General features: G+C 48.2%; 3 protein-coding genes across 5 annotated transcripts in view; 1 reads left to right on the top strand and 2 right to left on the bottom strand.

Annotated features, from left to right (window-relative positions):
• The window catches only part of FAM149B1 (family with sequence similarity 149 member B1), a 14,330-nt gene extending 9,853 nt beyond the window's left edge, over window positions 1-4,477 (bottom strand). For 2 of the 3 annotated variants that reach the window (XM_071438529.1, XM_071438530.1), the window contains exons 1-7: window positions 4,385-4,477; window positions 3,651-3,755; window positions 3,399-3,510; window positions 2,343-2,485; window positions 1,855-1,974; window positions 1,125-1,295; window positions 31-218 (exon numbers count right to left, since the gene is read on the bottom strand). In XM_071438529.1, the coding sequence (XP_071294630.1) occupies window positions 31-218; window positions 1,125-1,295; window positions 1,855-1,974; window positions 2,343-2,485; window positions 3,399-3,510; window positions 3,651-3,755; window positions 4,385-4,419 (874 nt within the window). In that variant the 5' untranslated portion in view covers window positions 4,420-4,477. The remainder of the gene's footprint in view (window positions 1-30; window positions 219-1,124; window positions 1,296-1,854; window positions 1,975-2,342; window positions 2,486-3,398; window positions 3,511-3,650; window positions 3,756-4,384) is intronic. The other variant, XM_071438531.1, reaches the window with a different exon arrangement.
• On the top strand, window positions 4,436-14,069 carry LOC139595417 (protein ecdysoneless homolog). Its single transcript, XM_071438527.1, has 13 exons — window positions 4,436-4,683; window positions 5,540-5,657; window positions 6,017-6,104; window positions 7,080-7,258; window positions 7,936-8,131; window positions 9,014-9,142; window positions 9,289-9,414; window positions 10,177-10,262; window positions 11,011-11,117; window positions 11,537-11,714; window positions 12,158-12,225; window positions 12,303-12,529; window positions 13,048-14,069. The coding sequence occupies exons 1-13, from the start codon at window positions 4,494-4,496 to the stop codon at window positions 13,258-13,260; spliced, it is 1,905 nt and encodes a 634-aa protein (XP_071294628.1). The 5' UTR covers window positions 4,436-4,493; the 3' UTR covers window positions 13,261-14,069.
• Window positions 14,053-16,172, bottom strand: part of LOC139595423 (C-type lectin domain family 2 member D2-like) — a 28,951-nt gene continuing 26,831 nt past the window's right edge. Inside the window, exon 6 of the mRNA XM_071438536.1 lies at window positions 14,053-16,172. Coding sequence (XP_071294637.1) covers window positions 16,037-16,172 — 136 coding nt within the window. The 3' untranslated portion in view covers window positions 14,053-16,036.

Below are 16,172 nucleotides of genomic sequence, written 5' to 3'. Positions count from 1 at the left end.
GAGCCACTCACCTTCACTGTAAATCCTTACCAGAGGCTGACCCTTCCCAATGCCTGCAGATCAATTCTTCCATGCAGACCAGGACTTCACTCCACACATCATCAAACACAAAGGTGAGCACAGAATCCTTCATGCAGGAATAGGGAGAGACAGGAGGAAACCCCAATTTCCGTCTGCCAGAGGACAGTCCCATTTTCCTCTCGTGCAACTCCTCCTCCCTGTAAAAATATAAGTATTACCTGCACCAGAAACTATATTTACTTTTAGTTTTCCCACAGACCTCAGTGAGAAATGACTGACCCACCCTGGTCTCACTATACAGAATGATTATAAATCATATTCCATGAACAATAATTTACCTATGAGATAAAATTCACAGAAAAAAAAATCAGAATTATTTGTTACAGTGATATTTCTTCATCACATTGTTAGGCTCCATATCTAATGTCAGGACAGAATCCTGAAGACAAGAGAGTGATATTTTTTGCTGCAGCAATGCCTCTCTAATCTGGTAAAACCAAGAAACATAACAATTTTAATTTTATGGTCCATGCAGATAAGTGGCTTTAATTATTAAAACCAATTAAATAGTCAGGAACTGACAGCACCCTCCAGAGTCCTTACCCAGGTCATATGTTCATACTGTAAGGCTGAATAATGTAAAGGGGTAAAAAGATAAATATAGTGGTGATTGTTTCTTGACAAGCTTAAAATCCACTCTAGTTCTTAAAACTACCATTGAAAAAAATCCAAAAAGGTACAATTCTACCCAAAACAGAAGCAGCACACTGCTGTTGCATAACTAACAGCAGTGAATTTGACATAGTGTAAAAACTAAATGGTGTTAAAACATGTATTATTAAATACACAGGCTCTTAGTTAGGATGGAATGAATTATTCAAACCAAGCCCAAAAATGGACAGTGTGAAAAATGATCAAAAACTTCCTAAACTTAATTTAGTGAAAGAAATTGTCGTAGGAAATAGGTTGGGAAAATTCCCAGTGCCCAGGCAACCCCAGGCCTTTGAGAGCTCTGTAGAGAAAAGATAAATCAATCAATTAATCAAGTATGTGTATCTTAACTGCAGGAACCCCAGGACAGTATTTTAATCTTCAATACCTACACATCTCTGTGGTCAAATGCCAAGTATTCCTCCACTATGCCTTCAGAGAGAATGACTTCCTCTTCCCCTTCACCTCTCTCTGAGGAACACAAGGTGGGAGGCTTGGAAGGGTTGGCCTTTTTGTGAGCAGGAGCAACAAAAAGAGGCACCTTCTTGCCCAAAACACTCAATCTGGACAGGTGACAGTTTTCAGAAAGCAGAAAGAAAGATAAGTTGTTATTCCACTTCAAATAACTGAGAGACAAGTATGGTTGTTAAGGGCAAGCAGTAGAGAGGCCAAAAAACCTATTTATTAAAGTAACAACTTCTGGTTTGGATACCTTTTAATTCTTGCTAAGGAATCTGAAATTCCAGGGAAAAAATATCCAAAGCTGATTAGAAAGCATTCTGAAACATTAAATAATAAAAGCAGCACTAACATTGCTTTGTATATTTTAAAGTCTAGGCAAATCCAATAGATGATTATTAATAAAACCAGCTACAGTACATACATATTCTTGAGAAATCAGCAGCAGCAAAGATATTTCTATTTACTGGCCAGCACAGCTATGTGTGTTCTTGCTATTCTAAGTGTACTAAATTCAGTTAAAAAGGGGGGGAAAAAAGAAAAAAAATAAAGAGTGCGCTGGGTTCAAAACTCAGCCTAACAGGAAGGCTGCACTCTCTAAGAAGCAGAGAACAAATCTTCCTTCCCACCTTGGCATGATCCAGGCTCGCTGCTGGTACTTACTCATCAGAATCCTTTTCCTGTGGTGAACTTACATCGGAGGGAGCCAAACTGCCCGAGGGGGAGCTGGAGTACCATCCATACCCTTCATCTGTGGGGGCCACCACCTGCTTCCCCACCACCCTGCCACGGCAAAAGCAAAGGAGAAACACAGCAGAAAACCTTGGCAGTGCATTTATTGAAGGGTCTAAGAACAGCAGCAAATCCTAAAAGTTCTCCTGGGAATCTGTGCAGTTTTCCTGGTGACACCTTCACTTTTCTAAGAGAATTCTGCTCTGTTAGTGCCAAGTCAGTCATAGATGGCAACAAAGCTCTGTCAAGGCACCACGTGTGAGGTAAAAGGATGTTTATTAATGACAGGCAGGCACATCACCAGAGTGATCTTTTTATCTCTAGCTACTGCATAGCTGCATAAACCCACCCTGCCCCGCTTTAAAAGCAACTGTGGGCCTTGTTGGGAAGGTAGCAGCATCAGCCCTTTAATAAAATACCTGAGATGAGGAAAGCTGGAGGACCACTGGTGGCATTCTTCCCTCAGTCCCTCAACATGAATGGTCTCTTTCTGCTCATACAGAAGCTCATCAATTTGTCTGAACATCTGCTGAACTTGTTGTGTGGCAGCTTTGTCAAATTCCTGGAGAGGAAAGAAAATACCTCGTGAATGGCATTTGCATGGGTTTTTAAATTGATCTTTTGAAATATAACTGGAAAACACAACTATTTGTTTAGAGCTTAGCAGGACTGCAGAAAAAGATTTTAACTTTAAATTATTTTCTCCCAGAGATGATGCAGCCAGCTCTTAAGATGGATGGCAGCCACATAAAAAGATTACATTGACAAAGCAGAAAAAACTATTAAAACATTTAGAAATATTATTATATTAAGCTACAAGACTTAAAGGAAACAAAACAGGAAGGATAAAATTCAGTAATATTTTAATGCAATGGAGCATTTGTTGTTTCCAGTGTCCACAAACAGCAGCAACACAAAAAGCAATGCAGGCTGGTGGCAAGCACGGAATGTGAGAGATGGTCAGGCCCTTTCTTACATATGATAGAAAACAGGGCCAGTTCTGGGATCATTTAAAAATAAACAGCTCCATCTCACCTCCCAGAAGGCAACAGCACACTAGGCTTTGGTGGAAGGAGCATAAACCAAACATTTCAAAATGAAAATAATGTTTTAGGGGCTTCCCATATTTTGAGAAACATGCAAGGATGCAGAAGTTTGATAAACTCACACCAAGTACCTGAAAGTCATCCAGCCATGGCTGGGGCTCCACAATAACAGCATTTATAGGTACACTTGGGCACTAAATTACTTGCTTTTCCAAAATTTTTAATGGAAATGCAGAATATTAACAGAATAGTATGAGCCTAATGTGTTTTGAACAGAAAGATGGAAAGCAGTAAAAAAGATGTTCTTTCTTTAATCAGCACCATGATTTTTTGACAGATCCAATCATTTTTGTTCTGAGATGTCTTTGCAGTGGTATCTCAAGTGTCTTTCTGTGCTCCATTTGGCTTGGATGATGATGTTCTACTCACATCATAGCCCCAAGAGAAGACTGAGCTGTCTTCTGTGGAGGTGTCAGCACAACCCTGACTCGCAGTCCATGCATCCCCACGATCATCCGATCCCTTCCGGATCGCTGACTCCCTGAAATGCCCATGTCGAGCCAAAAACAAAAATAAAGAGAAAGCAAATCAGCCCACAATGAACAATGTCAGATGGAGTGTGTCAGTAAACAAAGCCTGGCTGTGCCAGAACAGCTGGATCAGATGTGTCAGGACAAGTACCTGGAGCTGTGGGCTCGGTTTTCAGCCGTGGGTGTGGCTGAGCACACCTGAGCCCGTGGCTCTGGCGGTGGGTGATGCCTCAGGGCATGTTTGGGGAGTCCTCGTCTGGAGAAACAGAAGTGGAACTTGGCATAACTTACAAGAATAAACATTTACAGAGTTCCCGATAAGTTTTATAGGTTTTTCGTTCCTGCTTCTCAAGGACTGTACACACGTTTATTACTATTACAAAGCTAATTCTTGTCGCCAAAGCTCTAGGTTTAAGGTGTCAAAACTAACTCTAGGATAAACATGGAGTTAAAGGTCTTGGCTTCAAAATCAGTTAAACTTAAACCTAAGATGCTGCGAATTGAGGTACAGCTTCCTAAAAGCAGAGATGACGCCATTATCCCTGTAGATTAATTACATTTAATGAAATGAAATACAACAAGAGTAAACGAGCCGAGTAAGTCAGAACTGACCCAACTCTTGGGTCAGGGCACAAGAGCCAGCTACAGGGATTTAATCGCGCTCTGTCCCACCGGTGTCCGGCCGGAACCGGTGCTCAGAAATCCCGGGAATGCCGGGAAACATCTCCCGTCGGGGACAGGGGGTGACCGGGCCGTCACGGGGCCCTGCTCGGTGCTGGGGGCAGCGCGGGCGGCAGGCCCAGGAGCGGGGCCGGGGGGATCGCGACCGGGACCGCGCTGGGGCTCGGAGCCGCGCGGGGCACCGGGGGAGCGGCGGCCACTCACGGCTGCACCGGTTTCCGCGCGTATCGCGATATCATCCTCAGCGCCGCCGCCCCGCCGCCGCCATCGCGCCGCTCCTCCCCGGGGGCGGAGCGCTTTGGGCCCGGGCGCGATGGAGGCGCTGCGGCGGCCGGCGCTGCCCGAGGACGCGGTGCGCTACCGCCTGTTCGCGGCGGCGGGCCCGGGCGGCGAGGCGCTGCTGCGGCGCTGCGCTGAGCTGGCCCTGGTGCGCTTCGCCCCGCTCCTGGCCTCCTACGTGTGGCAGCGGCAGCCGTTCCGCCTGCGCTACGTGCCGGGCCGCGGTGAGCCGGGAGCGGGCCGGGAGGCACGGCGGGAGGAGCGCCCGGAGCGGGGGGACTGGGAGGGGGACACGGCGGCCGGGAACCAGGAGGGTGTGAGGGGGAAGCGGCGGCCAGGACCCGAGGGTGTATGAGCGGGGACTGGGGGTTGTGAGGGGAACCCGGCGGCCGGACTCGAGGAGCGTCTGAGAGGGAACCGGCGGGGGATCATTTAAAGGGGATCCGCGGCCAGAAACCGGGATCTTGTGAGGGGGGACCGGGAGAGCGTGAGGGACACCTGGCGGCCGGGAACCGGGATCTTTTGAGGGTAATCCGGCGGCCGGGAACCGGCAGCGTGTGAGGGGGAATTGGCGGGGGGGGCGTGGTGTGAGGGGAACCCGGTGGCCGGAAACCAGGAGGGTCTGAGGGGGAACCGGGATCGTTTGAGTGGGATCCCGCGGCCGGGAACCGGGAGAGTGTGAGGGGGAACTGGGCCGTGTGAGGAGGACCCGGGGGCGGGGGTGTGAGGGGCACCCGGCGGCCTGAAACCAGGAGCGTCTGAGGGGGAACTGTGGCGTGTGAATGGGATCCGGCGGCCGGGAACCGACGGCGTGTGAGGGGGACCCGGCAGGCTCGAACCGGGAGCGTGTGAGGGGGACCCGGCGGCTTCCCAGCCTCTCGGTGTCACAGCACGGGGTAACCCAGTGAGGCATCTGGTGGCCCCTCCCTGCTGCAGCAGGGCCATGGCCGAGCACAGGACACAAGATTCTGCCAGCAGGGTCTGCGATATCCGCAGTGAGGGAGACTCCGCAGCCTGTGTGGACAATCTGTTCCTGGCATGGCGTTGCTGAGCCGCCTCTCCTCTCTCTGCCCCGTGCAGGCGAGATCCCGGCGCACTTGGGCGGCACCACGGTGTTCGGGGATAACGTGGAGGATGAGTGGTTCATTGTGTACCTGCTCCGGGAGATCACCAGGGAGTTCCCGGGGCTGGCAGCCAGGTAAGGCGGGTGCTGCTGAGCTGCTTTTGTGCGAGGGCTGCCAAAAGGGGCAGTGCCTGTGCTCTGAAGGTGCTGTCTTACCATTGCCCATCCTTGGAGGTGTTTCCCCATCCCATACACCTTGGAAGTGTCCAAGGGCAGGTTGGATGGGGCTTGGAGCAGCCCGGGCTAGTGGAAGGTGTACCTGGCTGTGGCCAGGGTGTTGGAACCAGGTACTGATCTTTAAGGTCCCTTCTAACCTAAGCCTTTCTATGGGTTTATGAAGATTTTTAAAAAATCCCAGCAGACATGGATTCAGAAGTGAGTTGTCGTGCTCTGCAAGGCTTTTCCTGCTAAATTTCTAATTTCTCCTTGGCCAGTATTGATGACAACGATGGAGAGTTTCTCTTGATAGAAGCTGCTGATTTTCTGCCCAAGTGGCTGAATCCTGAGAACAGTGAAAACAGGGTGAGTAGAGCTTGTGTACAGTTGGCAAGGGGGACCCAGTGGCCTTTCATGTAGCAGCTGGAGTTTTCTCTTGTACTTGTAGCCATGTGGTGTGGCTGCCTCTGAAAATCCAGAGTGCTGTCTGTCCCTGACTGTTGCTCCCTTCAGGAGCACTCCTGTATCCACCTGAACTTTCCAGCTCTGCTAGAACCACTTGCACTTTTTTGTTTTTTACCATGTTGTGGAGTGTTTAGGGCAGAGGATTTGCTGCCCTCAGAGAAGGGAATGCTCAGGGCTGGAGTGTTGCTGTCTCTGTAAGGACACAGGCTTTGTCTGGTCCAGGTGAAATAATGAGCAGACACCTGCACCTGGATACGGATGGTTGCTAATGGCAGTGGATTAAAATGGAGAGCCTTAATTTGGTCATTAGCAAAAATATTGTTCAATTATTTTTCCCCTACTCCAAGATTGTTAAAAGGGCTGGAACACAACACCCAAATGGAGTGCAAGTGTGTACCTGGAGTGTCAGGCTCATACTTTCCTTTTGTTCGAGGGGACAGAGTGAGGGAGTTGAGAACGTTGCATTCAGGGCTTTTCTTAGGATCAGGAACCAGCAGAGGTCGCATGTGGCAGCTGAAATGCTGCTGCTTTTTACTGCCTGTGGTGCTCTGAAGCAGTCAGGCTATCCTGGTTCTCCTGAAGCACTTCTCTAGTTGAAGAGAAACGTGTAACAATTATTGTTGTTAAGGAAACAAGGTGTATTTGATGATATTTGTTGCAGTTAAAATAGGGATTTTTCCTGGTTGGGTCGTGGTCTCTGGCATCTCAAATAAGCTTTTTAGAAAAGCTGTGCTGCTTCCTGCATTGGTGCTCTATTTGTCCTTTATACTGTCAGTGTTCAACCAGATGCATTTGGGTATGAAATGAAATGTTCCATGGCTGTGTGTGTGTGTGAGTGCTCTTGCCCTGTGTGATGAGAGCCTTCCTGCCTGCCAGGTGTTCTTTTACAAAGGAGAGCTGCACATCATTCCTCCGGGGGAGCCTGGGGAGCAGGGCTGGGCCCTCTCTGCTCCCTGTCCCACGGTGCCCCAGGCGCTGGCTCTGTTATCCACGCGCCCCGAGGAGCTCCTGGCTGCAGAGCCCATCAGAGCCGCGCTGAATAAACGCATCCATGGGTACGTGGGGCTGCATTTGGGTCCTCTGCAGCTCTGGGCTTTGGTTCTGTGTCCCTGGGCTTTAAACGTTTCCCCAGCAGATGGGATCAAGTTGGTTCCTTTTCAGAAACCAGCAGCTGGAGGTTTTTCTTGGAAAGAGGGGGATCAGTGTCCTGTAGGCTGTGGCCTGGGGATCTCAAACTGCTTCACTGCTGTAACTCCAGCCCTGACAATGACAAAAGTTACTCTTCCTTCACATCCTCCTTAGACTGAAAAGTCTGAAAGTTCTGTGATCTTTTAGGAGCCCTTTGCACGAGGAAAAAGAGGATTTGATCTAAAATGTAGAACCAGCAGAATTGCCAGGGCTTCAGCTTGTCACAGCTGTGCTCAGCCCTGTGCTTTAGTTTTTGCAAGGATTTGACAGCAAATATGGCAAAGAATACTGGAGAGCTGGATATGTTGGTTAAGTCCACAGGGACTCATCTTACCCATGTGGGGGATTGAATTTTATGAGCCGTGTACATTTATATAAGTATGTATGATAGAAACAGCCATTGTAGGCATTAGATTGGCCAAGTTTTAGCTCCAGAATAATCTTCTGACCCACGATCCCAGTAAATACTGAAGGGAAAGGGGCCTCGTGCTAAAGAAGGAGTGGTTAACTCGCAGTGCCCTCCCTTCGCTCTGTTGCCGTTCAGGTATCCCGAGAAGATCCAGGCCTCGCTGCACCGAGCCCGCTGCTTCCTCCCGGCCGGGATCGCGGCCGTGCTGAGGCTGCGCCCGTCCCTGGTGGCTGCGGCCGTCCAGGCCTTCTACCTGCGGGAGCCGGGCGATCTGGCGGCCTGCCGGCGCCCTTTCAGAACCTTCCCTGCCGAGCAGCGAGTGATGGCCCTGGTAAGTGCTCTCAGAGCCCCTGCTGGCCGGGCTGTGTGCGCCTCTAAAGCCTGCGATGGCCGCGGTGAGTGCTCTCCTCAAGCCTGGTCACTTCATTCCCTTAAATGACAAGGGTTCTGCGGCCAGTGTAGAAACACAGAGATTCAACTGAAAAATACGAGTTAGAGGGATGAATTTCCAGGTCATTCCATTAATAACTGCTCTGGATCGATGTGGCTGGACTTTCAGGGGGCTGCTCATGAGAGAATTGTTTCTGAAAGCAGAGGTTGTGATAACAGTTCCTCTGCTGAAGCACCTGCTGAGTAAATCGATCTCCTTGTGTGATCAGAGCAGTTTGACAGCCCTGCCAGCCAACGGGAGGAGTTGCCCCTCACCAGTGGTTCACTCCCAGGCTTTTCACCTTCTCAGCTGTGCTCTCAGGGCTCTGGGAAAGCTTTTATGAAGTGTTTTGTGAGCACTGTCCAAGCACTGTTGTATCTGATTCACTTTGTTACAGAGCTGTACCACAGGACTCCTGAAAATAAGCTTTAGAGTCAAATTGTGGACTTGGAAACTGTTGCTGAAATCTTTTAAACAAGTGTCATTTTAATTGAAAATACACCTTGTAAATGTGAATACAAAATACTGAGGATTTTTCCTTATGTATTTAGACTGACAAAAGTTCGTATTTACTTGGGTATTTCAAATTGGGACAAACTTTGTAAAGCCTGCAAAGCAATTTCTCAGAAAAATCTATCTGGGATATATTTTGAATGCAGTCTCAGGTACTGCCTGTACTAGGGGTGCCTTCAAAGCCACTCTGGCGAGCCTGGAGGGAGTTGGATGCTGTCCCCAGCAGAGTCCCGCTGCAGGGAGTGTTTGTTTCTGCTCTGCCTGTTTCAGGTGACTTTCACTCGGTGTCTGTATGCACAGCTGGTGCAGCAGCAGTTTGTTCCCGACAGACGCAGTGGGTACACCCTGCCCGCCCCATCTCATCCTCAGTACAGAGCCTACGAGCTGGGCATGAAGCTGGTAATGATTTCTGCTGCATTTTGGACTTGCTTCATGCATGTCCAGGGAATGGCTCCTTGTCTGGACATTGTCTGCTTGTGCAGGAAAATGTGAGCAAAGTCTGTCACACCTTGAGAACCTCTTGTTGTTGCATCTTTTATCTGCAGGCTCATGGCTTTGAAATGTTGTGCTCCAAGAGCAGTAAAGTGGCTCCTGATGCCAAGAGAAACGTGTTAAGCGGTCCTCTGTGGGAGAGATTCCTCAGGAGCTTGAAGGAGAAGGATTATTTCAAGGTCTGTGATTATTTCAGTGTCTGTGGCCTTTAAACATCCCAGGGAAAATACATTTTAACCCTTGAACTTGTGTGAGGAGTTGCAGTGGGGCCAGAGCTTGAATCCTTATCTCTGTGTGAAATGAATGAATGTCTTTAAAGGGGACGTGTGCAGTTTGTTCCCCTTTGAAAGTAATTTATTTTGGAAATTGAAAAGGAAAAAGCAAGATGTGGGGATTGATTCATTCATCTAAAGCAAGGAGAGAAATTCACTTGAGTGAGGAAAACCACCATATGTGATTGTGTGAGGTGTAACTGATTTCACAGGTTTGCATTTCATTTCCACCCCTCTAGAATTCCATATTCTTCAAGATCCATACATAACACCAATGACCTATCTGGGCCCATGCAAGTGTAATTTTTATGTGTGTGGTGTTTTTGTCACTTCTGGAGGTTTTGGTGAGGTTTGTGGGGTTTTTTTAAAAGATGCCTTTGACCACTTCTCTGAAGTTAATAAATGGGACATAAATTGAGTACTTACTTGAAGGTAATAAAATTGGACAACACTATTGAGATTCTTAGGTTAATATCCTTTAATATACTTGAAATACAGGAATGGCCCTTTGCTGTATTGAGTTCCAAGTGTGCATGGCCAAGAGGTTTTAGTTGTTTTGGTTCTCTCAGCATTTCTGTGTGACCAACAGTCATCCTGAGGAAGCCTGGCTGTGAAGAGGAAGGGGAGGGAGAATTGTTTGGGTTCATGCCTGTGACTTGCATTCCATAGGGAGAAATGGAAGGATCAGCCAAGTACCTGGAACTGTTGCACATGGCAGAAGATCACTTCCAGCAATCTGTTGCAGTGCCAGAAAGGTGAGAGCTGCTTGAAATTCATGAGTGTCATAGACCCTACAAATCCTGTAAGTGACCTTTGAAATCCTTGTTACAAACACCTGAACCCTTTTCTCCACTACACATTTAACATGGGAGCTGTGGCCAGGACATACAAGTACTAATTGCTCTGGAGTACTCCACTGGGAGAAGTTCTGGCTTGAGTAACTCTTTTATCTTGGTTTTGTGAAATGCTGAGCTCTTCCAAGTGGATTCCAAGTGGTGACTGCAAAGCATTGTTTGCTTGGTTGACTGTAGAAAGTGTAGAAAAGTTTCATTGAAAGGCAGTGCCAGTGAATAATGAACACAGGGTCATCTGTCTCCTTTGCTCAAGGGTCTGGCCATGGATTTCTCTGGAAGATCAAATCCAAAAACTAAACCACTACAGAAATATCTGAGGCTTTGCCAGCCCATAATATCTTGACTGTTAGTTTTTTGAGTTTCCAGTCTGTGCTGTTTGGGATCTGGTAATCTTAATATTTGCCAAGGCAAATTAAATGTAAAGGAAAAGAGCCATGACCAATGGGCTTTGGAGCCATCAGCTGGGAGTTGCAGGGACTGACTGTGTCCTGTTTTGGCCAATGCTCTGGGTAGTGCTCTGGTACTTGCCCAGATTCATTTCCCTTTTGGATGTGTTTGCACAGAAGGAAAAATGAGTAATTCAAGTGAAAACCTAAGTGCAGAGCATGTGATCCCATTGAATCCATTTCAGTAAATTGATTTCTTCTAGCTGTGATGAAGTGAGCCCAGGTGATGAAATCCTGACACTGCTACAGACAACACCCATTGATCTGAAGGAATTTGAGAGAGCAGCAGCTTGTCTTCCTGCAGAGGATGGTGAGCTGGCTGGGGGGATTATTCCTATTACAGATGATTATTTGTGGGGGGAGAGGGGCAATGCTGGCAGCTGGGAAGGGAGAGCAAATCCAGCCTTCCTTGAGACTAAACACTGGATTGGCTCTCCCAGTTCAGAGTAAGCCTTTCTTCCTCCCCTTAATGGCCAAAGGCTTCTCAGTGATTGGAATGGTCTCTCTTAGCTTGAGCTCTGCAAAGCAGAGTTTTTAAGTAGTGACAAGAAATCTCCACTCAGTTCCTCTCAGCCTCTCTCTGCCTTTGCTGTGTGTGACCCAGGACCAGCACAAAAGCTGAAGTGCAGCACTGAGCTGCAGGATGGCTGCAGTCCTGTCAGTCAGCTGGGTTGGGCCTGTGGGCCAGCAGCTTGTGCAGAGTCACAGATCTGTGCTGTGTTCTTTCAGATGACAGCTGGCTGGATATTACACCAGGTGCTCTGGATCAGATGCTGAAGGAGACAAGAAATGAGTCCCTTCCTTCCACAAATGAGGAAGAGCAAAGCTATGACTTGGGAGCAGTTGCTGACAGCATGAAGGCTTTTGTGTCCAAAGTCTCCACGCACGAAGGAGCAGAACTGCCATGGTAGTGGCACTTGGAGTTTGGGTCTGGTGTGGAATGTTGCACTCTGCTGCAGCCCTGTGGCTGCTTCTGTGAGGCAGAGAATCAGAGTTTGAAGGTGCTGTGCTGAGCAGGGCCTGAAGCAAAGCCAGAGCACTGAACATGTACTTGCTTTAAATCAGCTTGGTGCCACTCTGGCACTGGTGCAGCTTCAAGTGCTGCAAGCTGAGCTGCTCTCTGTCCCTCAGTTGGATTTTGTGGTCTTCTCAATTTTTCTCCTTTATGCCAAGAATTCTTCCACTCACTGTTTGATGTCTAATGCATACAGGCTTCAAACTTCTGAGGACTTTTAAATTCAAATGTCCAACTTCAGTCCTGGCTTGAGAGAAATCAATATGGCTTGTGCCTGTGTCAGGCTTAGGCAAGCATAGAAGCTTCATTTCCTTAAAAATCCTTTTATATTTCAGGTCATCTGATGAGTCCCACGTTACCTTTGATGTGGATTCTTTTACAAAAGCCCTGGAGAGAATTTTAGGTGAGATTGCTTCTTTATTTGAAACAAATCCCAGCACTGATTTCTTTGCTCTTGTACTGACCCCAAATCATGTCCAGGGGCAGACTCGGAGGAGCTGGATTCTGATGATCTGGATGAGGAGGAGGAGGAGGAGTTGGGTTTCTCAGATGAGGATGATGAAGAGCTGGGTGCTGGGAATGAAAGGCAGGAGCAGAAGGTGTCTCCTGAGGAGCTCGTGGGCAGTCTCAAGGCGTACATGAGGGACATGGACCGTGAGCTGGCACAGACCAACGTTGGGAAAAGCTTCAGCAGCCACAAGAGAGGGGTGAGTGTGCCTTGAGCTCTGATCTGCAGCAGAAATGTGCAAGCAGGGAATGTGCTGCAAGTGGCCATTCTGAGCAATGGGATTGGAACCTTCCCATGTGCAGGCCAAGTGTGCTGGACCTGCACCATCGTACGTTTTTTATAAACTAAAGCTTACCTAAGCTTGGAATTTGCCCATCTTTTCCAAGGCTTAGTTCCATTTCCCTGTTTTTAGTAGTAGGCAAGCAGCTGCAGCTTCACTTTGAGCTCCTGTAGTAGTTTTCTCCCAGAGGAAGCTGAGCCAGGACTCAGCAACACTTTGTGTCCTTCTCTTGGAACCTAGTCTGGGTAATGGACAGTGGTGATTTTCAGCTGGCATGAGCATTTGGTGTCTGAATTCCTGCCTGTCAGGACTCAGGAGTGTACTGGACTTTGTTGGCTGCACAATTGTTGTTTCTTTTCTCCTGTGGTTTACCCTTTTTTTTCCCCTGAAATGTGCTCCTGCAATTTGATAAAGCTTTCTCTTGGTACTCTCTGCAGGCAAGTTCTGTTGGAGCAGCCCCATGTGAGAGTGCTGGCCCTGGTTGTGGAGCTGAGGCTGCTGAGCTGGCAGCCCTGGATGTGGACATGAACCTGGTGGCAAACCTGCTCGAGTCCTACAGTGCCCAGGCTGGCCTGGCAGGACCCACCTCGAACATTTTACAGAGCCTGGGGCTGAATTTACCTGAGAGCACAGAGCTCACTGGCAGCTGAGAAGGCAGGAGAGGCTTTGGACAAGACGTGGCTGCTGGGGAGGTGAAGCACAGACACACAGCAGGATGTGGAAGAAGAGCCCAAAGGTTTCAATTTAGAGCATTCTCTTCATTATGTGTCACTTCAGCAGGGGGAATTTACCTGCAAAAGCTTCTTTTTGCACACTGTCTTGGATGGAAATGAGGTTTTCTTAGTGATGACACATTTTCAGAAACTGAAAAACGATGTTGAATGCATGACTCAAATGAGGCTTTCTTTCATTACAAAACCTCTCTTCCATTTTTCCATTCAGTGATCCAATTTGCCACATTTCTAAAATGTCCTTTTACCCATTGCTGAGTGGATTCAAAATCTAGGGAGCAGTTCTTGTTCTGAAAATGCTGCTGCTTGTGGGGGAGGTGGGGAAATACCACATTGCAGGAAGAGCGATTGGATCAAATGTGTAAATATTGGCCAAAGTATTTTTAAATTTTATTTCAATAAAAACAAAAATACAACTTGATTACTGAATTTTTTGAAGGTGTGTATCACTTCCTCAGTGCAGTATCAGTTCTTGGAGTGAAAGTATTTTTGTAATTGTTCATTTTCTGAATGAATTCCATTATTGCTGAATGTTGATGTACAGCTACTGCTGGCATGATGTGAGCTCAGGCTGAACAGTTTGGGGTTTTTTTCAGTGAAAATGTGGTTGGAAGGCATGCAGCATGTTGCATTCATGTGGAATGAAATTTTTTTTTTAAATATGACAACTTTAGTTTCAACAAGATAAATTTGAAATAAAATACATAGAAATTCCTGATACACAGACACCAGCAGTTCAGTCCTGCTGGGTCCAAATCAGCTTCTTAATTTCTCTTTATTTCCTTTTCATTCAGCAATTAATGAGTTGTCCTCCACTGATGTTGTGTGATTTACTTTGGCAGCAGTTCAGGGAGAGCACTGGCAGGTTGGACAGGGATTAGAGATGGACAACAAGAGCTGGCAAGTGTGAAGAAGGTTCTGCTGAATTTCAAGGAATTTGGACTGCTGAGAGGTGAGAGACTCAGACAAATGTGTGGTGGAAAAATGGGGTTAACAGAGGTTTTTTAATTGAGACAAGGATACTGAGCAGTTAGTGGTGGAAAACAGAGGTACTTGAACCTTGGGAGGGGTTGGTGTTTGAGTAGGGAAGGTAATTTCCACTGAAAATACATAAAATTCTCCACTGCTGAGTAGCTAGATCAAGTTTAGATACTTAAAAAGAATGATTGAGTTGAAGAACATGGTCACATTTAACTGCTGTGTGGCCTGTGCTATAGAAAAGGTCAAATTAGATGGAAGGACTCCCTTAGTGCATGAGGAGAGCTCCTAGGCTGAGGTGGCCGTCCCTCAGTGCAGCTTTTGGTGACAGTGATCCGTGGCCATTCCTGTAGCAGTTCTGTTATCATTTGTTTTTATACCATCCTGTTTTATTCCCTTCACACTTCCCACCCTTTCCCATTCCTCACTTCTTACCCAGCGCTGCCCCAATGGTCCCTGAGTGCAGCTCTTTTAGAGAACAGGGCCTGTCCCAACAGGCGGCTGCTGCAGCCAGGGGAGGGGCAGGGCCAGGCACATCACAGCACTGGTGGTGCTTGGAGACTGTTGGCTTTTGCACTTCAGGCAGATCAAATGAATCCCAACTGTCAGAGATTTCCACCACCTCCTATTTCTCCCTCTTTTCTTGGTTGGATTTGACAGTGCTTGGTTTCCTTGCACCGAGCTGGAAAGCGAAATGCCCACCTACCCCATGGCCATCCCCAGCACCTTGTCCCTCTTTCTCCCACCTTTACTTTGCTCCACTTTCTCCCTCCTCCTCTCCCTGCCAGCTCCAGCAAAGCCATTTCACCCACTGGCACCAGCTGCCTCCTGTCCCTCGCTCCCATTTTTGCCCTCTCTGAACTCCTGGAGCCGCCTGCCCGCGGAGCCGGAGCCGCCGTGGGGCCGGGTAATGGTGCAGGGAATGGTGGCAGGGATTCTTGGGCTGGGCTGGGCCAGGCCAGGTGCCCGGGGCCAGCAAAAGCGCTCAGTGCCTCTGCTCCTGCCCCTGGGCAGGCAACAGAACACAGCAGGAAAGGCTCGGGGCTCTCAAGAAAGGCAGCCAGAGATCTCTTACTCATTATGGGCAGAACAGGCCTGGAGTGGGGAAATTATATTTAATTGAATTTTTTATCAAACAAATCAAAGGGAATGAGATGTACAACAAAAGCTAAAAATGCATTTCTCCAGTGTTCTCTCCTTCCTGGGCTTCACTTTGTCCCCATTTCCCTCCCTCTCTCCTCCCCACACAGTGGCACAGAGGGATGGGTTTACAGTCACGTCATGTCACTGCTTCTCCTTCCAGCCTAGGATTCCTCCCACAGGAGGACAGTCAGATCCTTCACTGCAGACAGACAGAGAGACAGACATCAGACCCTTCTCCACAGTCAGGTGCCTGATGCCGAAAGTGAGATTCCCCCTCAGCACGTGTCAGCGGTTCTTCTGCCTTTTCCAAGGACAGTCCAAAAGTGTCCCATTCTGGCCATATTAAGATGATTTTCCAGAGCCCATGGCGATTTCGATTTCACATTGGAGCTTGTTGTGTCATGAGGGCAATGCACTCACTGCAGGCAGCATCAGTGGCAGGATGGATTGCAGAGACTTTTCCTTTGCAGCCCCAGCCCAGCGTTGGCACTGGGCATGAAGAGGCACTGAGGTGACCCTGAGAGGGAGGGCAAGGCACAGGGTGCAGCTGAGGAAGGACAGCGCTGTGCTGGGCTCAGAGGTGAAGCTGGCACTGCCCAGTGTGGAGAAGGTCCTTTCTGCAGAGATACGGCCGCTCATTGGAGCAGTTGTCACTCCTCAATCTCTCGTCAGCCAGGTATGCACATTCAAAATCATCAAAGACGGGAACC

The sequence above is a fragment of the Agelaius tricolor genome, unplaced genomic scaffold, assembly GCF_023055355.1.
Source record: "Agelaius tricolor isolate 1412-34295 unplaced genomic scaffold, bAgeTri1.0.p SCAF_13, whole genome shotgun sequence".
Lineage (NCBI taxonomy): Eukaryota > Metazoa > Chordata > Aves > Passeriformes > Icteridae > Agelaius > Agelaius tricolor.
The sequence above is the reverse complement of the archived record's forward strand: the minus strand, read 5'-3'. Positions and strand labels throughout refer to the sequence as shown.

Coding starts and splice junctions, on each gene's coding strand:
- LOC139595417 (XM_071438527.1), top strand. CDS start 4,494: ATGGAGGCGCTGCGGCGGCCGGCGCTGCCCGAGGACGCGGTGCGCTAC. Junction 4,684..5,539: donor GCGCTACGTGCCGGGCCGCG/GTGAGCCGGGAG, acceptor TGCCCCGTGCAG/GCGAGATCCCGGCGCACTTG. Junction 9,415..10,176: donor AGGAGAAGGATTATTTCAAG/GTCTGTGATTAT, acceptor TGCATTCCATAG/GGAGAAATGGAAGGATCAGC.